The sequence below is a fragment of the Pinus tabuliformis genome, chromosome 6 (assembly GCF_031772625.1).
Source record: "Pinus tabuliformis cultivar Carrire ecotype Pingquan chromosome 6, CPIR1, whole genome shotgun sequence".
Classification (NCBI taxonomy): Eukaryota; Viridiplantae; Streptophyta; class Pinopsida; order Pinales; family Pinaceae; genus Pinus; species Pinus tabuliformis.
Window position 1 is genome coordinate 812,079,774 of NC_142292.1, and position 27,327 is coordinate 812,107,100.

Below are 27,327 nucleotides of genomic sequence, written 5' to 3' on the forward strand. Positions count from 1 at the left end.
TGTCCTTGGTAGGCCACCATCCATTTATTTCTAAAGAACATTTTAAAATTATTTTCTAGGCTTCCTCCTTGTGTTGTAAAAAAAATGGATCTAAAATGAGAGGAAGAGTTGTTGTGGTGACACTGTGCAACGTTCCTAAGTGCCTCTAGGGCAGCACTCCACTCAAGGACTTAAATATCTTTCAGTGTAGGTATGGGAGGTAACACAAAACATAAAGATAACACATCCCTTCTAACTCATCCATATCTCTGCATTATAAATAAAAAGACTCACCTTTCAAAAGCTTCGACAAACTTCCCCAAGGCAATGAACAATAGGCTTATTCCAATTCCCAACATTGAGTTGGAAAATAGCTCCAAGGCCCTATCTGTTTCTTTATAAATTTCTAAGCTAACTACTAGGAGATTACAATTTCTTTAGATCATCCATTCAAATCACATCCCCCTAGTAAGAAGCTTTTGGCCCTCAAAACCGATCAAGCACAGACGAGAAAATTGATCTATAACTTGGTCCTCTCAAATCACTTGGAGACTACAATTTCTTTAGATCATCCATTCAAATCACATCTCCCTAGTAAGAAGTTTTTGGCCCTCAAAAGCGATCAAGCACAAACGCGAAAATTGATCTATAATCTGGTCCTCTCAAATCATTTGGTAGTCCTTGGGGTTTGTCCTTTGAGTCCAAGTCTACCATAATTTTCATTGCCCTTTTCAAGTTTCTCAAACCTTCTTCCACAACATCTCAATTCATCACTTGAGTGGCTGAGAATAAAATTGTTATCCTCTACTCGAGTTCAAATCTCATTTTGTGACATGCTTGTTCCATTCATGAGCCAAATGTTGATTGTTGGCCTAGCCTTGGGTCCTAAACAATTTGGTTTACCCTAGGTACCATGCTCTGAATGAAAGGAAGTACCTAGTGGGTTCGCCCGAAAATTGCATTACATGGGAAAATGGAAACAAAAATAAAATAAAACAAAAGAACAAACAATTTATTGTCTTGCAAATCTTAGAGTGTACCTAACACTAAGCCTTCAAATTTAGGTAGAATTTGTTGTTCTTCTTCTCCATCCAACATGGCTCATTCAAACAATTGCAAATTCCCCACATTGATTATCAAACACATCCACATGTATAAGGGTAGATCCAACTTGAATGTATTATCACTAACTTGTTTACTAATATCAAAAGGTCCATATCTCAAAGGCTTTAATTTCTTGGTTGCCCCTTACAAGCGTTCTTTATTAAGATCGAACTAAACAATTGTCCCCAACATAGTATTTGCAATCTATCCTATGTTGGTCATGACAAAGTTTATACTTCTTTTGGCTCTTCCAAAGTTGTTCTTGCACCTTCAAATTTATATGTATAATCTGATCTATGAACCTACCTACTTAGTTCGCCTCCTCATGAGTTTCCTACTCATTCTCCTTCCATTGCTTGTAAACAACATCGAAAGGTGTATGCGGTAAATAACCATAACAAGCTTCAAAAGGAGATTTTCGAGTGGAAGAATGTATTGCTTTGATGTAAGAGTGTTGAATATACACAAGCTATTCATCTTAAGTCTTTCACTAATTTTTGTTATATCCTCTCAAAGTTTGTCCACAAATTTGGGGATGAATGTTGTAAAGTGATTCAACTTATTGTCCATTCTATTCCATAAAGTTGTCCAAAACTTGCCTTATATCGTGCATATTAGTCAAACACAATCAAATGAGGCATTCCAAAATGCACACATACACTAAATAACAATAATTTAGCTAATTCATGACTATTGACTAGTTTCTAGCATGGCATGAGCACACACAATTTACTAAAATGGTCTACAAACACAAACAAGTAATCATTACCTCTAATGGTATTTGGAAAACCTCCAATGAAATCCATATAGATACTTTCCTAGAGACTGTTAATGACCCATAATGGCATGTACAATTCAAGTTTCCTATTGTTTGGCTTACTTGTGCTACAAAGAGCGTGCATCCACAAATATACTAAGAAACTTTCTCTTACATTTTAGGCCACTGCACAAACCTCTATAGAATTGTCATTGTTTTGACAATGCAAAAGTGTTTGGCAACTCTCGAAGTGTGATCCTCCTTTACCTACTAAATTCTCCTTTCCTACAAAACATTCAAGTTGCAATATAGTTACCATGGCTACAATCTTTTAGATTGGTGGTCTTGAAAACATGTGTGCAACCTTGTTTTTTGTGCCCTTACTATATTTTATAACTAAATGGAATTGTTGCAGAAACCCCACCCATTCATAATGCTTCATTTGCTACAACATAGTTTGACTTTGCCAATATTGGCCAAGTTGATAATCTTCGTTGGGCCTACCTTCAACTCTCCTCCAGTGACAAATATCCAAGGTAAACCAAACATTGCTCATCAAACTCTCACTACTTCAAACTACCAAACAAATGTTGCTTCTAAAGGGTATTTGATACTTGTGACACATGAGAAACACCCTTCCCAAGAAGAGATGAAGATCATTACGTCATCCAAATAAGCTATCACAGAAGAATCCATAGATGGATGTAACACATCATTCATCAAAAGCATAAAACTTGTCAAGGCATTGCATAATTTGAAAGCTATAACTAAGCATTGATATGAACCATGCCACATTTTAGAAGTTGTCTTCCACATATCTTCTTGCTTCACGCGCAATTGTTGGTAGCTTGATTTCAAATCCAAATTTACGAAGTATTTGATACATGACAGTTGATCGAATAACTCATCAATCCTTCGCAGTGGATTATGATTCTTCATGGTTATTTTGTTCAAGACTTGGTAGTTAATGCACATTCTCCAACTCCCACCCTTCTTGGGCACTATAAGAAATGGATACCCATTATGAGAATTATTGAAGCACCAAGTCTTATGACTCCTTGTTCCAATAGTTATTACAATTGCTTCCTTACTTCATCAAATTACAACAAAATTTGTCTATATAGTCCAATATTTGGCAATGAAGATTCCTACAACAATTAAATCTTATGATCAACTTTCCTCTTAGGAGGCAATCCTTTCAGTTCTTGAAACACTTCTTTATATTAATCAAGTGTTCCCGCTATTACTTCCACTTGCTGTCACATCCTTGCAAGGATGCTTTGATCCCCACATTTCTTTCTCCCTATTGTTTCTCTTCTCATAGAAGTAGAGGCACAATGTTCTTTTTTGAACTAATCAATCTCCTAGATTGATGTGCACTTATCGATTAGAGTTTAGATCTACCTTTATGTGTATTTGTGACAAATATTTCCCATCCTTAACCATGTAATATTTGTTGGCCACCACCTAAACACAACATCTTTTATAATAGAGACCCCAAAATGACCTTGCATACATCCAATGGAATTACATCCACCTCTACTTCACCTTCAATGTTTGCATTAATGGAAAGTCTGAACTTGCAATGTTTAGTGACTCTCAATTTGCTATCACGACTCATCCATCCCAATGGATATGGACAAGGATGATCATGCACTTCTAACCCAGGCTTCCCAATCTAGGTTTGCTCTCTTCAGCACAAGAAAGAATAGAATAATATCAATAACGTTAACGTTATATTGGTTAGGCCTCAATTCTCTATTCCTTGAATAAGTGAATATGAATTCAAAGAATAACCATAATCATATGAAGCTAAAGACATTTGCCTATTTTAATTGCTGTTAAACATCATCATTAATGCTGACACTTGAGAATAACGAGAGGAGAGTTAACGCTTCTTCCTTCTATGGCATATGTATCTAAATAAGGAACTACATAATGATATGTTAATTTTTCTATTTTTTCTTTTTTTTTAATTCTGACAAAGATGCGCAGAGACAAAACGAAATTAGTCCCATTGTTATTCTTGAGAAAATAAAACAATTAGGCCCTCAAATCTAAAATTGAGAAAATATTATTTGTATTTCAAGAAAGTCGGGGTACTTAAACTTTCTCACAAGACATTAGGAAATTTATGCAAATTTGAGTAAACTAATAGAAAATCCAACCAGCTTGATTTTGAAGCGAAACAAATGGTACCCCAGTACGTGAAGGGACCAATAATAACATGGGCCGTGTCATGTAGCAAACCAAACAATCAATTGTAGCAAGTAGCATGCATATTATACATTTCCTTTTAATATATTTTCATTTGTGACTACACTCTATTGGTTCATTTCAGTTATTGAACTTAGTATCAGTTTAATGGAAGTGTGTACAAATGTTTTTGAACATTAACCTTTTTTCTGCCATGGAAATTGCTTGGTACTAATGTATATCACTGTGAACGTGTATATGAAGACGAAATTAAATAAAGAAAAATGATGAACCTTCAACACATTTTAACATTTTTAATAGATTTAGCTTGATCATTTATATTCAGGACCAACCAGCCAATGTATCTAAAATTTCAGACCATCTCACAAGCATTTAAAAATTAAAAAAAGATGCAGAAATACTCACGATAGTAAACTTAAAAGTTACCTTTGGAGTTAGAAGAGGATCTGCAAATAGAACTTGTCCTTCATTGCCAACTTCCCAACCAAGGCAAGCATAAAACACGTAATGTAACAAGTCTTCCATAGCATCCCAATTGCTGATAACACCCCTTACAATAGGATCAACACTGATATCTGGCAATACTTCTTTATCTGCAGATTCATCATCCTCAACCATGCCTTGCATTTTAGTCGGAATTATCTGCAGTACAATAATGTAACCGACAAAATTAAACAAATAATAGTCTCTAATATACATAAACAAAAGGTTTCATTGTCAGTCAAACATTTCGCTAGATTGAAGACAATGTAGCAGAAATTTTATACATCTCCAAAGAAAATTGATATCCTTTTAATGGACAATAAAATTGTCTACTTCCTTTTTACTTGTACAAGAAAAATAAAAGTTAAAATTATTTTCAAATTATTTATGTCATGACATTAAACAAAATGTCCCCAGAAAAGTAAAGGGAGTGAGTTCTGCTAGGGTTTCAAGGGTGCCAGAGTTTTTTAGATTTCTGAATCCTGGCGGTCTAATCATTCTCACCTGCATACGGAAGCCGATCTCTGTTCTGAAGCAGATCCTAGGCTGACTAGTCCCATGTCAGTTCCCCATAGGCGAGGGGGAACCCCCCCTCCTTCAAGACTGTGCTTTCACGCAATCAACACTCTGCCCCTAGCCCTTCCGGTTCGGCATGGCAGCAGAAAGGCAAGCAGGTTGCTACTCCAGCGTTGGGTATGCAGTGGCAATCCAAGATGAAAGGTTGTTGCCTTCCGAAGGCTGCAAAAAACCCTCAGGTTGTAATCCCCAACAACCGCCTAGCTCAATCTTAGCAGTTTATGCAAGATCATGCAATAATCTTCAAATTTATGGGTATTTGGCCCAAGGAGATGGATATATTCTGATGGATCCAGCTAAAATGACAGCCAAAGGCCCCGATTGAGTTTCGTTTAAGAGAAAAAGGCTTTTTCACTGTGATCTTTGAGGATCTGGAGGATAGGAGGAAAGTCCTAGACAACTGCCCTTATTTTATGAATAGCGCGGGACTATTCAAAAAACACTAGGAACCCTACGACAATCCGGAGAAGGAGCAATTTCTGGCGGTACCCATCTAGGTCAGGCTTTATTCCTTACCTGAAGATTTTTGGGAGTTAGACATTCTAGAATCAATCAACAATTCTCTTGGTAACATTGTGCAAATCTCATAAATCACCAGACGGAGAAGATTTCCATCATATGCCCGAATCTATGTATACATGAATATTTCCCAACCATTACCGGAATCAGTGGAAATCGAATATTGGGATGAAGTCTGGTCTCAGCCCTTAGCTTATGAACACGTCCCATTCAAATGCCGAATTTGCCATGAGTATGGGCATATTTTTCGGGACTACCCTCAAAGGCCGAAGGAGAATCGAGCTCCCCCAACTAACACTCCCTTGGACGGTTTTCAAGAAGTCACATGTCGACGCTCATCAAACAATAGGGGACCTCCCAATCGTGCGCCTCTGACCCCCGCTGCCGACAGCCCCGAATCGGCAAGCTGAAAATCGCTTCACCCTCCTAGAAGAGCCTACGAAAGAAGAAGGCCCAAAAATCCCTGCAATAGAGGCTCAACCACAACAGGCGATGGAAGTCGACAAGTAAAAGGAAATCCCCATAGGCTCAATCAACGAGTAAGGAGATCCAAAGGGTTCTTAAGTTCAACAAGCATTGGAAACCAACATAAAAATGGATCAACTCAACTCCAATGAGCAGATCATGGTGGCCTTCTTAAGGAATTAGGCCAAGGACGGTTTAGAGGACATACCTTAAGAGAAACTAGACCAATTTTACCAGATCTTGAAAGAATGGGAACAGCGTCAGGCCCCCCCCGGAATCTTCTCCACATTTAGCCCTAGTAGTCCGGGAGGAGGAAGCCTCTACCCAGCATGTGGAATCTAGCTCGGGATTAGAGAAAAGGAGGAAAGGCCAAAAACCCACAAGAGAGGTAATCAAGGAAATCAGAGCTATCTTGGTTAACTCAAGACAGGTAAATGTTCTCACGGAGTAATACCGAAGATCTCTTCGCCCCCCTCAATGAAAGTAATCTCATGGAACATAAGGGGCCTCAACTCGAAAGGTAAGTTGAGGTATCTCAAAGAATGGATTCATCAAGAAAGGTGGGATATCATAGTTTTACAGGAAACCAAAGTATCGCAAGAGAAGTTAGGTGAAATTGTGCGCTGAGGCTGGCCAATGGCAGACTGCATGGCACTAGATGCCAAGGGTACAGCTGGCAAGATAGGGTTTATATGGGATACTAGATCTATATCTTTTAGTATCTAGATAGCCTTCCCCAACAGTCTATCTGGACAATTCAAATGCATTGGCTCCTTAGTAAAGGTCTAGTTAACGGGAATTTATGGCCCGACGATCCCTCGAGAGAACTGCGTGAAAAAAAGGGAGGCGTCTGAAGATTGGATTCCATCTCTCGAGCCTTTCAAGAAACAATTCAAGAAATAAACACGGAGGACATTGAGTTCAGCAATGGTATTTTCACATGGAATAATCAACAAGGAGGTAAGCACCAAATTGCCTTGAAGTTAGACTAATTTCTCCTCTCTGACAATATTCTTCAGCAGGATCTATATTTTCAATCCTTTATTCTTCCCTGTTTAGGATCTGATCACTGGCCCATTCGGCTAGAAATCGATCTGAGAATGGCTCCAAGAAATAAGCCTTTTCGCTTTGAGTCATTTTGGTTAGAGAGACCAGACTTCATTCAGAAATTAGAGGGATGGTGGAAGGAGATCACGGTCTCAAGTCACAATCTCATTGAAACCTTCCAACTCAAGTTGAAGGAGCTCAAAAAGCGGATTAAGGAATGGAACATGTCTAACTTTGGAAATATTCATAAAGACAAACAGGCTCTAGAGGACGAAATGAAAGTAATCCAACAAAGGATTATTCTAGAAGGAAGGGCAAAGGAGCTGGAGGCCCAAGAGGGACGGGTCCTTGTCGCCCTGGAGCAAAGAAGGAAGTAGGAAAAGATTTTATGAAAGCAGAAATCAAGAGTTCAATGGCTCAAAGCAGGGGAAATTAATACAAAGTTTTCCATCATACAATGATAAAACATAGGCAAGTGAAAAGAATCTTCTCCCTAGGATGGACAAAGGTTAGTTCAACATGAGGAAATCACAGAAGAGTTGATCACCCACTTCCAAACCTTATTTCAAGAGCCTCAAGTAAGCAGGAGGGAAGTTATCCACAAGATTAGACAATGTATCCCCCAGTTGGTTTCTGAAGAGCAAAATGAGGCATTAATGTGGGCGATATCTTTTGTGGATGTAAAAGAAGTGGTTCGCGATCTCCCCTCTAACAAGGCCCCAGGGCCAGACAGTTTCAGTTCGAACTTCTTTAAAGCCTGCTGACCCTTTCTAGTCCCTGAGATCCATGAGCTGGTGGAAGAAGCCCGTCGATCCCAAAGAATTTGGTTGGGTTTAAATGCCACCTTCTTAACTCTTATCCCAAAAAAAGTTGTGGCGATGAACCTGAATCGCTTTAGACCTATAGCCCTATGCAATGTTATTTATAAGATAATCTCAGGCATCATGGTTGATCAGCTCAAACCCTTTATGAAATATATCATCAGCCTCAAGTAGACAAGATTCGTTGAAGGTAGACAAATCATGAATGGCATCATTACAGCTCATGAAATGGTGCACTCACTGAAATCCTCTAAATCCCCAGGTATGCTCATCAAATTAGACATGTCTAAAGCATATGATTGTATCTCCTTTCTACACTTGAAGCTTTTGGTTTTTCTCTCTCCTGGATTGCTTAGGTGAAATCTATGATACAAACCCCCTTCTATTCTATTATTGTCAATGGTTCTCCCTCTCGCCCTTTCAAGCAGTCGAGGGGTCTGAGGCAAGGGGACCCCCTCTACCCTTTCCTAAACATTATTGCAGCAGAAGGCTTGGGGAGATTAATCAAATCAACCTCTGAGCGAGGTCTCATTCAAAGTCTAGAAGTTTCCCCGGAGGCCCCTCCTGTATCGCACTAGTAATTTGTGGATGATAATATGCTTTTTTGTAAACCTACTTTACAAGAAGCCCGTCAACTAAGTTCCATCCTGGAACTTTTACAACAAGCTTCTGGAACGGTTGTTAATCGGGAAAAATCTGACATATTTTTCTTTAATACTCACCCGAGGGTTCAAAATCACCTGGCAAGGTCCCTTGGTTATCGAATTGGCTCATTGCCTAGCACTTATTTGGGGGTCCACTTGGTTCCAAATTCTCTAAGGTCATCCTGCTGGAAAGATCTTCTGGAACGCATGAATCACAAACTCTCAAGTTGGACTTTCAGGATTCTGAACTCCGCAGGTAGACTCATTCTTTTGAAATCAATTCTATAAGCCCTTCCTGTTTACCAACTCTCGGCTCTCCCTGCCCCAAAGAGTGCCTACAAAGATCTAATTGCTAAGTTTCGCAAATTCCTTTGGTCGGGTGTTCAGATAAGCAAAAAATGGTCCCTAGTTGCCTAGAACAAGCTCTGCAAGCATAAAACTCACAAGGGTCTAGGGTTGAAAGACCCGAAGACGTTATCAAGGGCTTTAGGTGCAAAGATTTGGTGGAAATGGCTACAAGGAGGACAAGAAACGTGGAAAATGTTTTGGTCACACAAGTATGGTCATAACTGTATCCGGGAACCCCTGTCAGACCCTCACACCATGCCTACTAGCTCCTCTATTTGGACTTTGGCCAAAGAAAATAGACATTTAATTCAAAAGCATGGATTCTAGGAGATGCAGAATGGTCATAAGGCCAAATTTTGGGAGGAAGCATGGATGCAACAACCCAAGTTGGCTCAAGTTGAAAATCTCAAGGACATCCAAACCTTTACCTCTCAATTAGGGGCGGTGTCCATTAAAGATATCTGGGTAGCTTCCAATCCTCCTTCCAAATGGAGAGAATGGAAGTCGCAAGATGTTAATTTTAGGTATGTTCTATGTTGATAGCAAATTTACTTCAATTTTCCATATTAGCTCAATATCAATTCCAAATTAGCAAACACATTTAGCATAATAGTAAAATGCAGATAGAACATAAACATAAATCGCAGAAGACAAGCCAAGACAAGAGGACACAAGATGTGGCGCTAGCCAGGGACAAACCCCAATGTGGGGAAACCCTTGATCAATTCTTCTTATATGTTCATCAATAGTTCAGCAGAGAGAGAGATAGTACATATACATTAGAAGTCAACCTTTTGACTTTTCTAGATAAGAGCAGAGATCTTCTCTAAGAAGATAGCATATGAGGTAGATGATCTAAGCTGAGTAGAAGGCATACTGCTTCCACTGATCCAAGGTGACTCCATCACCATGTTGCTCCTCACTATGTTGCACCTCCCTGTGCTACACCCAATCATCATGTTAGACCTCATTACCATGCTGCACACATCATACTGTTGTACCATATCATCACATTGTACACATCATACTGTTGCACCATATCATCATGTTGCACCTCCTTGTGCTGCATCATCGCGTTGTACCTTACTGTGCCCATCATGCTACATCTCATTGTGCTGCATCATGATACACTTGTGCTGCACACCCTTGACTGCCCTTAGCAGCCCTAGCTATGGTGATATGGCCTGCAGCCTAGCACATAGCAGCCCTTGTAGCAAACGTATCCCAGATAGTGTCCAATCACCATTAAAGCAACAACATTTATCTTGTTGCTATGCTGCAATTCTGGGACTGGTTAGGGTACTAACCACAGTCCCTAACAGCCCATCAAAACTGGCCCAGAATTGCTCCTAATGACTGCGGTTGTCCTCCAATGAGATGTTGCCCTCCATGCTGCCCCTTAGAGGTAGTTTCAAGCCCAACGCTTTTACCTATCTCCCTAACACAGCTGCGACATCCAAACAATTTCCAAACAACAGTGTTGTCTTCTCATAAACTCAGCCTAACTAACAGCACATGCCAGCACCCAATACACATTCATTCTTCACGCTGTCATAAGGCTCCTTCTGTTGTGGCTAGGGTCTGTGGCTAGGGCTCCTTTAAGGCCTCCTCATGACAGCGGATCTTGCTATGTATAGAAGCTCCTCTCAAAGGTGGATAGATCTCCCTTTGTCGTGGCTAAGGGCATCCCTCTTTGTTGTGTCTAAGTGTTGTCGTAAACCCCTCCAAAACAGCATATAGGATTAGGGCATGACTATGTTTAGCTAGAGCATGATAAGACCTGCGGCTAGGGCATGATAGGACTGCATTACAGTCAGCTGTTAGGCCTCCTTCACCGTACTATATCCCCTGCTTGGACTGCGGCTAGGCTTCATGAACTGCGGCTAAGTCTCCTTGTTTGGACTGTTGTTAGACCCTTCTTTAGGACTGCGGCTAGGGCAGTATTAAACCTCTTCTTGACTACGTCCAGACTGTTGCTAGGGCTTCTTGTTTAGTCTCATTTCCTCCTGCATTTAGGGCTTCATCCTCCCAGATTTCTCTTGCCACTAAAACCCGAAACAAGTGGAGAGAAATCAAGAGTGAAGTGTGTGTCCAAATGACTATCAAGCCACCTCCTTTTATACTAAAACGTTGAGCACAAGTGGGGGTTATTTGGTTGCTGGCCGACCTTGACGAATTGTCCCATAACACAAATAAATTCATATCTCCATGAATACTTGTCGGAATCAGATGATCTTTAGATCAATCCTACACCTCTCAATGACAGGAATCCAAGAAAAATATCAGCTGCCATAAATAAGATGACCCACATGGAGTTTGGCCCTATTTGCCAATTTTAACAATACGGAATGGTCATAAGGCCAAATTTTGGGAGGAAGCATGGATGCAACAACCCAAGTTGGCTCAAGTTGAAAATCTCAGGGGCATCCAAACCTTTACCTCTCAATTAGGGGCGGTGTCCGTTAAATATTTATGTGTAGCTTCCAATCCTCCTTCCAAATGGAGAGAATGGAAGTCGCAAGATCACTGGCTTGATCGTGATCCACCCCTGCCATGGGATGAGCTGACTAACGTTCTCCAACAGTGCCGCATATTATCAAGTGATGATCCAGATAAACTCCGATGGGGCCATCTCTCCAGAGGTATGTTTTCGGTAAAGGAAGCATATATCATTCTTTCAACCAAGGAGGATCCTGATCAAGACCCTCTCTAGAAGAGAATCTGGTATTCAGGGTTATGGCCCAAAGTAGCCTTCTTCCTATGGCTAATTGGTCACAGTAAACTCCTTACTTGGGATAGAATCCGGAGAAAAGATTTTGAAGGTCCATTGTGGTGCACTCTTTGTATAAATGAGGAAGAGATAGCGGACCATCTCCTGAACTTTTGCCTGGTGACAGAAGAGCTATGTACGCAAGTAACAAATTTTTTGGAGCTCAAGACCGATCAGTGAATAGCCTGAGAGAATCGCTGGAGCTATGGTGCTGGAACCTCTTCAAGAATCCAATAGTCAACAAAGCATGGTGCCTATCTCAAGGTTTTACTTTGACGAACCTTTGGAAAGCTAGGAATAAAGTGATCTTCCACTTAGAGACTATTAGCATTAACCAAATATGGGAAGCTACCAAACATAATATTAAAGAGTCCATCTTGGTTGAGCGATGGGAGGATGAAGATTGGAAAGTTGATGGAAGGGAGTCCCCTATTCTTCGAGCCCTAGATCTCTGTCATACTGCTTCTTCCCCAGATCTCTCTCGGGTGTGATCGATGAGAAGATCATCGGTAGACACGTTTCTTCAACCCCCTCAGGATTCTTTAAATTGAACTCTGACGGTGCCTCTAAAGGCAACCTCGACCCTGCAGGATTGGGCGGCTTGATGAAGGATGTTGAGGGAAAGGAAATTAAACTATTTGCAACGTCATGTGGTATCACTACTAATATTGTTGCAAAGTTGCTAGCCTTCGAGAAAGGCCTCCAAGTAACGAAAGAGATGGGTCTTACAAATCTTCAGGTCTCACGGGATTCTCAGCTAGTAATCTCTATCTTACAGCAGAAATGGATCTCCTTTGGAAAAGGTAGTCAAGAGTTAGAGACTGGAATTTATCTATGAGAGAATTCAAGCTCGCTTATCCTGCTTGGAATATGTAATCACGGAGCATGTCCGAAGGCAAGGGAATCAAGCTACAAACAAGTTAGCTAACTGGGGGAGTGATAATTGTGATGATTAGTCATTTCCCTCCAACTCGCCTCTTTTGGATGAGCTCGGCCAAATTGTCATTAAAGAGGAAGCTTCCCCGATGAGGGTGTTGGACACAAGGAACTCCACGCCACATGAAGCATGACGCTCGGCATTTGGCATGGGTGGCGGAGGGCAAGCAATATGCCCTTCCATTATGCTATGGTTAACGACTCTGCATTCAAATGTGTGAAACATCACCCCTCACCTCGCGAGGGAATAGTACAGTCTCGGGGATCCATGGCGCCTGCAATACGATGGTTAAGTAGTGTCAAGAATGCAGCAGTCTAGGTGGTATTTGGCTCTTTGTGGGATACGAACTTGTCTGTGTTTGCGTTTCTTCGAGTCGTGTGGGGCTGATGGTGATCATCTGTTTATCGCTCCTCCTGTGGGATAATTAAGGTAACAACTCTCTCCTTGCTATTCTAGGTGAAACTTTCCTTTTTATTCCTTGACTGGAGGATGTGCTGGTTGTAAAAGTGGCTGGTATTGGGTGTAGACATCTTGGGCCTGAGTGGATTCTTGCGCTGGCTTTCCTGGTGGTGGTGCTTTGGTTCTTTGTGTAAGGTGTATGTTGCTTCTACAAGTGGTGCCAGGGTTTCTAATGGTGGAGGTTTTCCTCAGGTTGAGGCTCTGGTGTTGGCTTTGTTTTATCTCTCTGGGATAGGCATTGCCTAGCTTTTCATTCCTGGGGTTGCTCGACGAAGAATTCCTTTCGGGGAAGCCCACTGGCTCTGGCATGGGTCGGGTTTCTGGGAGTCTGAGCGTTTAGTTTTTCTTGTGTTCGACTGGGAGGTGTTCCTCTGGCCTTTCCAGGTGAGGGGTTGTTTGGCGGTGCTAGTCTGGATTTGTGATTGTTTTGTGGTGAAATTAGGTCGAGGAGACCAGCGGGCTGGGCTATCTTGCCTTCTCTGACTATGGTGTAGAGTGCAGGGTTTCTGGAGGAGGTCGGTCAGTTGGTAGACTGCGTAGTGGCTGGTAGCGTGGTTTTGGGTATGACTAGGTGGACCTTGGTGTTGATTTGGGTTCGTCTCGAGAGTTTGGGTTATGACATGACCATCAGCATGAAGTCGGTTCTGCGCTCCTGTGCTAACGAAGGCGGAATTGCCCTAGCGTAGAGAGGGGCCAAGTGTGCCTGATGGAGTTCAGGGTGGCGGTGTGGGAATTGGTGTTGATATCAACAGCCAGATTGCGGGAATTGTGCGTGGCAACGTGCGCGGGGGCCATGGAGTACGTGGTGGGAAAAAGATCTTCGATCGGTCCTGTGGATGGTAGGGGTTGCAGGATCCTAGCTCAGGGCGTTTGTGGAGCAAGGGCATTGGTCGTGGCCAAGGTCCGAACTCGCAAGGGCGACGCAGCAGAACAGGAAGCGTGGGGTTAGTTGGACATGTAACAGCGGGTCAAACCAGGAGAACTACAGCGCAACAAATGTTCCAATCTGTCATGGACATGTTGGAATCTCAGGATAGGGTCCGAAGGGAAGAACACAAGACAATCATGGCCAAGCTAGAGCAAATCCATTACTTTCAATGCCACGTCCATGAACGAATTGTGGTTGTTTGGCGTGGCCAAAATCTATTGACAGAGAAACTCAAAAAGTTGGAAGCTTGGCTTGCTCACTTTGAGCAACATGTCAACTGCCTATACCATCCACCTCCTCCTCCAGGAACGAGGCCAAACAATCATGCTTCAATCACTTCTGATGACTGATTATGGTAATCGGTGTCTTTCTAGTTCTTTTTGTTTTTTGGTATGTAAGGCCTATAAGGTTGTGGATCTCTCAGTTGGGTATTATGTTTTTTGTTTATAACATGGTAATAACATTGGTCAACAAACCTGCTCCGGGTGAGGCCACATGCATTTTGGCATCTTTGTATATTTGAGTAACGAAAAAATTTCGACATTCAAAAAAAAAATGTTCATGTCATGTACCTAACCACATTTTTATTATGCACTAGATTATGCACACGAGTTGTGTTGCCACATAATCTAGCACGCCTTGGAGAGGGGAACCCTACAAGGCTAATGCTAGACCAAGTGACAACAACGGGGCGATGTCCCACTATCACCATAGCAAAAACCCCCTGGTTTTTATGGATTTTCACCGATGGGAGGAGCCTCGATATGTGAGAAGGTCACCTGATAGATATTCTAGGGTTAGGGTACACGATGATACAATTAGGCCCTCTACAAGAAAATCACAATTTAGGCACAAGGATCCAATAGGAGAATATTCACTTTCTTGATAGAGACCTATTTGATGAGGCACAAGACCTAGGGTTTGTTTAATAAGTTGAGAGTTGGGATGGCCCAAGGTCAAGGCAAGGAGAAAGGATCTCCAACAATGATTTTCAACAAAGCAAAGGCACGCAAAACCCTCAAATAAGTCCTTAAGTTGAAGCATAGCACTAGGGTTTACCCTAGGGCAAAGAAATTTATGGATAAAATTGAAGTGAATGCCTACCAAAAGAAGTGATTTTGTCACAACCACTATCCTCTTGGCATTTAGACTCTCCAACACCAAAAATTCACCTTGCCTAGGAATTCGCACTAAGCCTTAGTTTGAGAGCTTGGCCTTGAAAGGTACGAATTAGATTAAGGAAAAGAGGATAAAAAATATGGATTTAAAGTCAAAGTGATCATCAAAAAGGAGGGCCAATGCCTTGCTCCTTCGAAGGATGGAGCCTATGAGTTGTTTAAATAGCAAAAGGTTGCTAAGAAAGAATGATGTTGATGCCCTTGCACCAAATGGATGGAGTTTTCATGGGAAAGCTAATTAAAGTTCACCACTAGGATTATCATTCCCATGTTATTCAATACTAACTCTCTTAAGTTAGCGTATTGCTTATGTACCCTTATCAATGTACATGATGACAGTAACCTTGTGTATGACACATGATAACAGTGACTCTATTCTCTTCATAGTAGTGATATATGATGACAGTAATGTATATGTTCATTATAGACATGTGACATGTGACAGTGATCTTGATACATAATATGTAATCTTTGCGATGTAGAGGTTGTGATCTCTATGATGCGAAGAACCCTGTGATATAAATGTCTTGATCTCTGTGATACGAAGGGTTTATAATCTCTGTGATAATGAGAGATTCTAGTGACTGGAATATGTGTTGATGATTGAGAAAAAGGGCCTAATACTATGATATACTCAATACTAACTCTCTTTAGTTAGGGTATTGCTTATGTACCCTTATCAGTGTACATGATGACAGTAACCTTGTGTATGACACATGATAACAGTGACCCTATTCTCTTGATAACAGTCATTTATGATGATAGTAATGTATAGGTTCATTAGAGACATGTGACACGTGACAATGATCTTGCTATGATACATGTGACAGTGACTTTGCTATTATGTTATATGATGTCAGTGAGACATATGATGACAGTAAAACTTGATGGCAATGATCTTCATGTCAGTGACCTTGCACTTATGATACAAGACAATGATGACACTTGACAGTGATGATGTTCCTTGATAGTGAAGACTCCTGATATTGATGACATGTATTGCAGTGACATGGATGATGCAACTTGAGACAGTGATATGATAGCAGCTCTCTTGGACTTGTTTGATTATCGGAGATCAGATCGTTCAGTTCACAGATGTAGTTGTGAACTGAATTGGGTTGGCCCTAGGAGGCCTGATGTAATTGATGTATCTCATTCTAATTCTACTTTGTGTCTCAGCTTAACACATGATGAACATCTAAAAGAAGAATCTGGTTGTATTTTCCCCCTTGTGGGGTTTTGCTTTAGTCTCTGACCTAAATCCTGGTGTCTCCATTGTGCATTTTTTTTTTCTAGTGTTCTTTACTGTTTTGTTGTATGTTGGAAATACTAAGAGGGGGGTGACTCAGTATTTCCTTTACTTTTTCACAACTTGGTTAGTTTATCACTTGAAACATTTAGAGCATCATATCAAAACCTAAACCACATCCCATCAAAGATCAGTACACCAGCAATTGTCGTCCAAACAAGCTTTGTTACATGTATGATTACATACACAATTTACCAGTTGAACTGGAAGGAAGTATGAAACTCCCCAGGGAGTTTTACTAGCAATGTTGGAAGGAAGCAAATGCTCCCTAAATGGTTGGGCTCCCGTACCAAGGATAATGGCCCAGCTACAACAAGCTGCTACATTCACTCAAAATCCACTGATGAAGAATGCTGCCATTGTTCATAAACTACTCATACTGTTGTTGAATCAGTTGTGTAAGTCCTCTTCATCACTACCTCTGTTCAAATTGCTACACAATCCACTGCTCAAGAATCCAGTCACTGCTGCTACCACTAAACAACTTTTGTCAACAGCTCATACATATCTCTGAATCCTTGACTTGAACCAGTCTCTGCAAAACAAACAGTTTACTGAAGTAATACTCCCAATGCCATCTATTGCTCACAGTCTACTATGTTCTTCAAGGGTCAACTTTTATCAGTGTGCAACAAGATTACTGCAAGCATCATAAATAAGTCAGTGTCTTCAAATAATCAGCAAGTCAATTTCATTTAGGTAAGTCCATAAAATCTGTCAGCTCATACAACTCTACGAGGGTACAATAAGGAGCGTTGCACTATAGATCATGGCTGTCTTCCAACAAGGTTATTACAGCTGCCATCAATGAAATATCATCAGGGTTTTTCACTGGATCACATAGATCACTGTCATGATATCTAGGTTCAACAAGTTCACTTATCAAAAACTAGCTTAGCTCAATCAATATGTTGTCAACAATTTTGTCTCTACTTAGTGCTACACTTGCAACCACTGACATTTATCCAGATCAGACTTCTTGCCATATACAGTATCTACTATTAACCAGATTACTATTAATTTTGCCGAGGATGCTACCAGAGATGTAATTAAGGTCAAGGTCATGTCACTGTTATAAATATTATATCACTATCATGAACTATACATCACTGTCCAGTAGATCATTCATTATGTCTCCAAGGCACTGCTGTAATCTAGGTTGTTGTCATATATGCATTTAGGTCACTGGGTTACAGTTACAGGATTGTGTATACATACAGTGCATCACATCATTGTTCTGCCTTGTTAATATCTGCTCCAGCAACAGTGTTACATATACTACCCCTCAGAACCCATCCTTTGACTTCTGGTTAATGAACAAGGTCTCTGACAAAACTTCTCTGCTTATCAAATCTGCTCAAGGCACATTGAACCCTAGCTTGACAATATACCAGACCTTGGCAGCAAATTCTAACTGAAACAACTCTGTCCTCTCAATATTTATTATCCAGGACAACAATCAAGGTCTAGACTGCAAACCTGTCATTACACATCAGATATGATTCTGTCCTCAGTATACTCATCATGTACAGTCAAATTCACTTAGTTGTATGCACATATAACTCAGTCCCAACATAGCCTCAAGATTCCCATTGATCTTCCTCGCGCACTGCAAAAATTGATGCACAGCAGGTAGTCTCATAGATCTACACACGCAGATTATATGCCAAATCTACTCGCAGCCTTTAATTTCACTATGTCGTTTTTGCATATTCGTGGATCACAATAGATCTTATGACTCAAGAGGAACTTGCATCACTTATTGTAATCTCGGATTAGTGTCACTACTTCAGATCTGTGTTAAGATATTCTTCAATGACTGCAACAACCCATCGAACTACAAGTTGATCATAACTCCATCGAAACCCTTGTCAAGTCAAGAGGGACAACACCAAAAGAGCTCCACGATGCCACAGATGCAAAGAAGAATCTCAACACCTTTGATCTTTCCCAACGAGTACAATGAAAGGTGCTATGAATAATTTCCAGAACTGGATGACCGCAGGTTAAGGTGATATACTTTGCATAGATCGCTTCTTTAGAAACCTGTACATTTCATAGGAAAGATTTGGTAATCAAGGTGTAGAGTTCTTGAGTAGTGTGAACCTCACACGATGAGATCGAGCTTCAGAGGGTAATCACAGGTCTTGACTGCAGAACCGAGCTTGAACTTGGCCGCAGAGGATTGAATGTACCAGCAAAACATTAAATAAAAGATTCCAATGAATAACGCAGATCAGGAATTGCCCAGAAACCCTTTATTTGGCTGCAGACGCTGACAAAGATAACCTTAATTCCAAACAAATCCCATATCCCAAAATAAAGACATCTCAAAAAGCTTCGCTCCTGGCTGCAGAGAAAAGACTTTGCACACTGGCATAATTCAATTCGCACTTTCTGAATTCACACCCAAGAGATAGTCGAGACTTCAGAGCTTAATCATACACTGACTGAAATGAGATAGATGCCTTTTTATAGAAACAAGAGAGGCTTCTAGGAGCCAATATTAAGGAAGATCAACTTCCATTTTGCATTTTTAAATTTTAAATTTAAAAAGGAGCCAAAGAAAAAATCTTTTTGAAATTTAAATTAATATATGACTTTTAAATTTTCTCCTTAGAAGAAAGTATCCTTCAATGTAATGCTGCCACATCAGCAATAATATATCCTTCTTTATTCAGCCAATACTACGTTGCCATATCATCATGCTTGGTGCCACATCGTCATCCATTTGTTAGTTTAATCAATGCCACACCAGCAGCCATTAGGGTTTTGGACCCTCAATTGGGTCTTTAACTTTGATTGAGCATTTCTCACAAACCATGAAGGCCCATGGGATGCTCTATATACCATTGGAATCAGTGTGACGAGGAGAATCCGATGACAAGGGTTATCTAGGGTTTCTTCACTACCTCCTCTTACCCATGATAACTAACTGTTGACACCTAATCCTCAACGGATGGGTGAATTGGAACGCGATCAGTCATCAGGAAGATGAACTGATCCGTCCTATTTCTGTATATAAATGATAGTTAGCTAATGAATAATGCAATCAGTTTTTTCCTGCCTATTCTGGAGTTACCCTGGCCTGACATGGTATCAGAGCACAGGTCCCAGTCCTAAATATAGTTGTAACTCCTGCCTCTGTCGCTCCTCTGTCCTGAGCACTCCTCTGTCCCATATTCTGTCGCTGCCAGCGCTAACGCTTGTCTCTGACCTGCATAGGGACTAACAACGATGCGCACTTATTATTGACGTTACTGCAGAGTGCGTTGGAAAAGGAGATGCCTTCGGCGGTCTGAGAGCTTTTGCAAGGAATTTCTCCAGAAGCATCGGCTGTTTGCTTGAGGTTTATTGCATCGTCATTTAGCTTGCTCTTAACAGTTGATTACCTCGATTCCCAAATGATTAGGCGTCGCTGTTTCGAGCCCCCTCCCGTTCAGTAATAGCTTTTCCTTCGCATAATTCCAGATAAGACTTACGCTGATCCTCTAAGATTTGGGATTTCCTATGACCCTTATGAAGAAGTATACCTGGCTCTGCACAGTATCATTTGAAGTTAATCTCTGGTTGTGCTCAATGTCATTCGAAGTTAATCGCTGGCTCTACTCAGTGTCATTCGAAGTTACTCTCAGTCGCTGGCGTTGTGAAAGAGCATAGAAGGTACCTTATGTTGTAGCTCGGTGCTTCGGTTGTGACCCTATCATCACGAAATTATTGTGCGTTTTCTCTGATTTCTTGCCTGCTTGACAACACTCAGCACCCCATATTCCAATTTTCTGATATCCTCACCAATACTCTTACCACCGATACATGCATGAGCTTGAACGTTTGGTGTAATTAAGACACGAGTTGTGCCAGCACGAAATTCAGCCATAATTGCATCACGTTCTTTTTGTGGCATATCTCCATGCATAGAGGACACAGTGAAATTGTTACTACGCATCTTCTCTGTCAACCAGTCAACCTTTCTTTTGGTATTGCAAAATATGACAGCTTGAGTGATGGTAAGAGTGTCATACAGATCACATAGGGTGTCAAACTTCCACTCCTCTCTTTCAACAGCCACAAAAAAAAAAATATTGTTTAATTCCCTCCAATGTCAACTCATCACGTTTGACAAGGATTCTTACCTGCTTGACAACACTCAGCACCCGTTGGAGACCGGTGATTGTTCGAAGGCATTATTCGCACCTGAAAATCATTTCTACGGTTACCAAGAAATTTTCTTGGGCACACTTGCCAGTTTCCAAATAAAAGTCATTCGATTGAGCGCAGCCTGAGATGGCTTTAGCACCTTGATTCATCTCAACGTGGAGAGGGAGATTCATTTCAATAGGGAGATGTATTCTTTCTCAAGGCATGGTCCTCCTGATGGATTGAAGTCGCTCTGTAATCTGTGAGTCCCTTAAGTTTGAGAATGCCGAGAGATGATTTTAATGGCGGTTCTGGTATAAAGTTGTGCTGTTGATTTTTCAATATATATTTATGATGGCAGTTTTGAGTATTGCGTTGTAAGCAGTTTTCAAAGGGCTTATGTAAGCAGTTTTTAAAAGGGTTTATTTATCATTCTGAGTATTGCATTGTAAGCAGTTCTCAAAGGGCTTATGTAAGCAGTTTTCAAAGAGTTTATTCATCATTCTGAGTATTGCGTTGCTCTTCAAAGTGTTTATATACATCAATCAAAGTGTTTGATATTGCACACAGTTTTCTTTTGAATGATAATGTTGCATTGAAAAGTTATCATTTCTAGCAAATATTAGAGGGATTTGAAGGCTGTAACGTAAGGATTTTTTATCAGCAGAAGTTCTTTTTATCAGCAAAATTATTTTTCTATCAGCAGAAATAATTTTTGTTACAGTATGCATTTAAGAGAAAGAGGAAGATATTTCAGAGGCAAGGGGGGCAGACATTCTCAAGCAGAAAAAGCAGATCTGCATTGCATTCGCTGCAAACGAAATGGATCACATGATGCTTCTACATGCAAGCTACCATGGGACAAAATTGAGCAGAGAAGAAACCAGTAGAAAAGTAAAACTGATGACACAGACAAAGGTAAAGCACCTGAATCCGCTCACTATATTGAGGCACAATGTAACATTGGAGTAAATGAAGATTTGTTTAATGCTTCACTTGCTTCTTCGAAAAATGACTGGTTGCTTGATTCAGGAGCAACCTGTCATATGACTCATAGGAAAGATTTTTTTGAAGATTTCACTGATAATGTTGATGGAGCAGTATACTTTGCAGATCAGTCAAAAATCAAGCCATCAGGGCTTGGCACAATCAGGCTTAAACTGCCTGGTCTTCCATACTTTCTTCTGGATCATGTTCTATATCTCCCACAGCTCAAGAGAAACTTGCTGTCCCTGGTCCACATCCGCCAGCAAGGTCACTCCATTCATATGTTTGATGGAAAGCTTGAGGTAAGAAAGGCATCTGACCACTCACTTGTCATGAGGGGTATAGAAGAAGAAAGACTTCTTAAACTGCAAGGAACCTCTGCTCATGCACAACATTTTTCATATATTTCTCATCATGAAGAAGGTACACTTCCATCAAGTTTATTATGGCATGCTAGATTTGGACATTTAAACTATGATAGTCTCCGCTTGTTGAAGAAAAATGGTGTTGCTGGTTTGCCTACAATTCCTAGAAAACATAAGCAATGTAATGCTTGCATTCTAGGAAAGCATAGCAAACAGTCTTTTCATGATTCACATTCAAGAGCACATAGGAAGCTTGAACTCATTCATTCAGATTTATGTGGTCCAATGCCTGTTCTTTCTGCAAATGGAAATAAATATATCATGACATTTATTGATGATTACACCAGAATGTGTTGGGTTTATTTATTGAAGAACAAATCTGATGCTTTTCAAACATTCAAGAATTTTCATAAGTGGATTGAAAATGATGCACAATCTCATATTGGGTCTATTCGCACTGATAATGGAAAAGAATATACATCAAATGAATTTGAAAACTATCTTCGCCAACATGGGATCAAACATCAAACAACTGTACCTTATAATCCCCAACAGAATGGTGTAGCAGAAAGAATGAATAGAACAATCTTGAATATGGTACGATCCATGCTTTTCTTCAAAAATGTAAAGACAATGTTTTGGGCTGATGCTGTTCTATGTGCTGCATATATAAAGAATAGATGTCCATCTAGTGCTATAAGAAACAAGACTCCTTATGAATTGTTGTATGGACATGTTCCTTCGGTAAAACATCTCAGGATTTTTGGTTCCACCTGTTATGCTTTAATACCAAAGGTACATAGAAACAAACTTGGTGCTAGAAGTCGTGAGTGTATCTTCCTGGGGTATTCAAACACCTCTAAAGCATACCGTCTCTATGATGAAGTAAATAAAAAGTTTGTTATATCTAGAGATGTCATTTTTCTTGAATCATCCAAATCTGACAGTGTTGTTGAGCGGCAACTTGATCGCTTGGATAGATTCACAAAACCGAAATCATTTCAAGAGTTTGATAATCAGATTCCACATCTTGAAAGGGGGATTCCTATACTAGATCAACATGTGGAATCTTCTTCTGAAGAACAATCTCCCCTGCATGACACTCCAACAACGGATGATGCTTTAAGTGATGTAATTGATAGAATTGGGAGACTCAATCTTGATTCAGACCCAACTCAATCAACAGAGCAGCCTGGACCATCTCAGAAAGGTCCCCCAAAGTGGCTGACAAAGACACTTGAAAGTGTTCATCCTGATGAAATTGGAAAAACAGGAATCAGAAATACAAACCAACAAGATGGAGGTGATGTAGATAACTCTAATTCACCTGTTTGTATGGATGTTACTTATGATTGTGAATTGAACTTGTCTACAGATTTTGAACCAACTTCCTTCAAAGAAGCTGCTTCTCATGATGAATGGAAAGAAGCGATGCAGAAGGAGTATGATGCCCTCATAAAGAATGGCACTTGGAAGCTGGTTGATCCTCCATTTGGAACCAAACCAATTGGCTGCAAGTGGGTCTACAAGAACAAGTACAAAGCTGATGGCTCACTTGACAAGCACAAAGCTAGGCTTGTGGCAAAAGGTTTTGCACAGAAGGAAGGGGTCGATTATGAGGAAACTTTTGCCCCCACAGCAAAATGGGCCACCATCCGGACACTCTTTGCACTAGCTGCTCAGAACGGTTGGAAAGTCCATCAAATGGATGTAAAAACTGCATTCTTGAATGGAGATCTAAAAGAGAATGTTTTTATGTCCCAGCCTGAAGGATTTGCTGTGAAAAGACATGAACACAAAGTATGCAAACTTGTGAAGTCCTTGTATGGCCTCAAACAAGCACCACGAGCCTGGTATGAAAAACTAACTGAGCATCTTCTGAAACTCAACTTCAAACATTTTGATCTTGATGATGCAACTTTATTTGTCAAGAAAGTTGGCAAAACAATTGTATATCTTGTGGTATATGTAGATGATCTTTTAATGACAGGGAACAATGAAAGCTATATTGCATCCATAAAGAAAGAATTAGGAAAAAGTTTTGAAATGACTGATTTGGGCTATGTTCATTACTATCTTGGCATTGAAGTAACCCAACATCCAAAATCCATATTTCTTTCTCAAAAGAAATACATTGGAGATTTGTTAAACAGATTTGGCATGACAGAGTGCAATCCTCTTTCTACTCCAATGGAACAAAACTTGAAGCTCACATCTATTGAAGGAAAGGAATTTGAGGATGCAACAAAGTATAGACAGCTTGTAGGAAGTCTCATCTACCTCACTACTACCAGACCAGACATTTCATTTGCTGTTGGAATCCTCTCCAGGTTTATGCAAAAGCCTTGTGAGGGACATTGGTCTGCTGCAAAAAGAGTTCTAAGGCACTTGAAGGGAACTCAAGACCTTGGAATCAAGTATACACAGGTGGACGACTTCAACTTGATTGGATACTCTGATTCAGACTTCGATGGAGACAAAGAAACTGGGGTATCTACTTCAGGATATGCTATGAGTCTTGGATCAGGAGCTGTCTCCTGGAGATCACCCAAACAATCAGTACCAGCAGATTCCACAACAGAAGCAGAATATGTGGCAGCAGCTGAAGCAACGAAAGAAATTGTGTGGCTCAGGAAAATTCTTGAAGATTTGCAAGTAAAACAAATACAATCAACTCCACTCATGATTGATAACACCTCTGCAATAAAGTTGGCCAAGAACCCAAAGTTCCATGATCGTACTAAGCACATCAATACTAAATATCGTCTGATCCGACATCATGTTGAGGCCAAAACAATCCATCTCCGTCATTGTTCCACAAACGAGCAAATTGCAGACATCTTCACCAAAGCGCTAGGAAGAGAAAAGCTTGAAAGATTCAGAACGATGCTTGGACTCACCAACATCCCTTCAGATTAAGGGGGGGAATGTTGACACCTAATCCTCAACGGATGGGTGAATTGGAACGCGATCAGTCATCAGGAAGATGAACTGATCTGTCCTATTTCTGTATATAAATGATAGTTAGCTAATGAATAATGCAATCAGTTTTTTCCTGCCTATTCTGGAGTTACCCTGGCCTGACACTAACATGCTGAGGACATGAATGACAACATTCGGGACTTGCTGCACCTGCTTGACATCTTGCACCTGCCTGTACCAATTGTACCTGTACCCATTGCACCTGCACCACCTCTCGCTTTGACATCAATGACAACATACTCAACAATTTCCCTCATATGCAATGTTGTATCATGCATCTCTCTCTCTCCCTTGATTCCTCCAAGGTTCTAATTGAAGCTTGTCTTCAAAGGAATTAACATCTTCCGAATCAGCAACCATCTTATCTTCAACTGCAAACTTCACTGAATGCTACGAATCTGCCTTCAAGCGGTTAAAGCTTCAATCAAAGGACCCGCTCTAAGCCTGTAAATCTTGTCCTACAGGTTGGAGCTTGTAAATCAGGGGGTTGGAGTTGACAACTTGATGTAATTATTTTGAAGACAAATGTTAAGAAGCGTTCAATGGTTTTTGACCCGAAGGGAGTTTTCCCCCTAAAATCTTTGTGTCTATTGTCTCTATTTGCAGTGTTCCACAGGGACGCGTCCCCTAGGGTCGGGTACGTGCACCCGTCACACCCCACCACCCGCGACGGGGGGGTGTCTGGTGAAAAGTTTCCCCACGTCTGGAGACGTGGGGAGACGCATGGGGGGACGTTTCCGCAGTGTGGGGGACGTGACTCCCCAAAAGGGCGACCCCTGGGCGTCCCCCCTCAAAATGGGCTATGCATCCCCCCTTAAATTTTCTTGTAAACAATGATTTATGACAGGGGAAACCTAGTATTGGATCATATTGCCCTACTAATGCTATGCAATTCATGGTAATGTTAAATTCTTAAAGTAAAGTGACATTCCCCTTTATCTTTCAATTTTATCCTTTTACACAAATGTTTAACATTACCATCAAATGACTCAGGATGTTTGAGAGTGATTCCGACCTCATTGGATTTCATATGGAGAAAGTAGAGTTTTAGATCTCACTCAAAATCCAGCAGACTTAACAGTTTTTCAGGAATTCAGGATTCGATGGATTGCAATGTTTCCATTGCATTTTGTCATGTACAAGCGTATGGAATTAGTATTTAATCAAGAGCACCAAGCCCTCTGTGTACTTTAGAGCGACTTTTAGACTCATCACTCCACTGTTTTTGAGTTTTAGTTATATCAATTTACTATTCCAATCTTCAGGTTTCAGTATCCATTATAATCTATTTTGCTTAGTACTAATTAGATTCTAGAATGATGAATTTTAATTTTAAATCAATTTAGAATCTAGAATGATGAATGATGAATTTAATTTTTAAATCAATGTAGATTCTAGAATGGTGAATAATAAATGATGAATATGGATCAGAGTATTTAATAATTGAATCTCGTGGTCTATGGATGAATCATGTATGTATTAGTAAGGATGATGAGTATGGATCAATGTATTTCATTATTTAATTCAATTATGTATGTATCATTGTATTTACTATTTATGCTTTCATTATTGAATATGAATTTGAAATATATATATATATATATATATATATATTAAAAAAGAAAAAAAATTATATACCCCGTCGTCCTCCCGTCCCCCCTAAATTTCCCTAAAATTTGAGGGTACTCCGACACGCCCCCCTTGTGCGTCTCCCCGAACCCGCGTCTTCCCGTCCCAGAGTCTTGGTGGGACATTGTCTATTTGTTATGCATTGTTGAATGGTGTTGATGATGTTTATGTTTATCTGATGTTAATAACAATTAATGCTCTGTGGAATTAAAAATATACTAATTGATAAGAAATATTGATTCACCCCCTCTCAATATTTCCAACACTGCATTGTTGATGTTATTGTTTTATCTACATAATTGCTAATGATGTTATGATGTTATGGGGTGAATGTAATATGTAAATGATGAAAAATTTGAAAATGCAATTATCTACATCAGAGAACAATCTAGCCCTAAAAATTAACATGGTATCAGAGCTAGACTGAAGAAAAATCATTAATGATCTGTTGGAAATACTGAGAGGGGGGTGAATTAGTGTTTTTTTCCAATTAGTTAATTTTAATCTTCTAGGCATTAACTATCATTAGCATCAGATAAATATAAATATTTATGAACAATAAACAACACCATTCAACAATGCACAATAATCAAAACAATAGACAAATGTTTTTAGGTGGAAAAACCCCTCCGAGTCAAAAACCACCAAACGCTTCTTAATATTTGTCTTCAAAAATAATTGCATCA

General features: G+C 40.2%; 1 protein-coding gene across 3 annotated transcripts in view; it reads right to left on the reverse strand.

Moving 5' to 3' along the window:
• Positions 1-27,327, reverse strand: part of LOC149261277 (actin-related protein 7-like) — a 423,641-nt gene that overhangs the window by 329,476 nt on the left and 66,838 nt on the right. For all 3 annotated transcript variants that reach the window (XM_089421946.1, XM_089421947.1, XM_089421952.1), the window contains exon 2: positions 4,484-4,699. In XM_089421946.1, the coding sequence (XP_089278072.1) occupies positions 4,484-4,699 (216 nt within the window). The remainder of the gene's footprint in view (positions 1-4,483; positions 4,700-27,327) is intronic.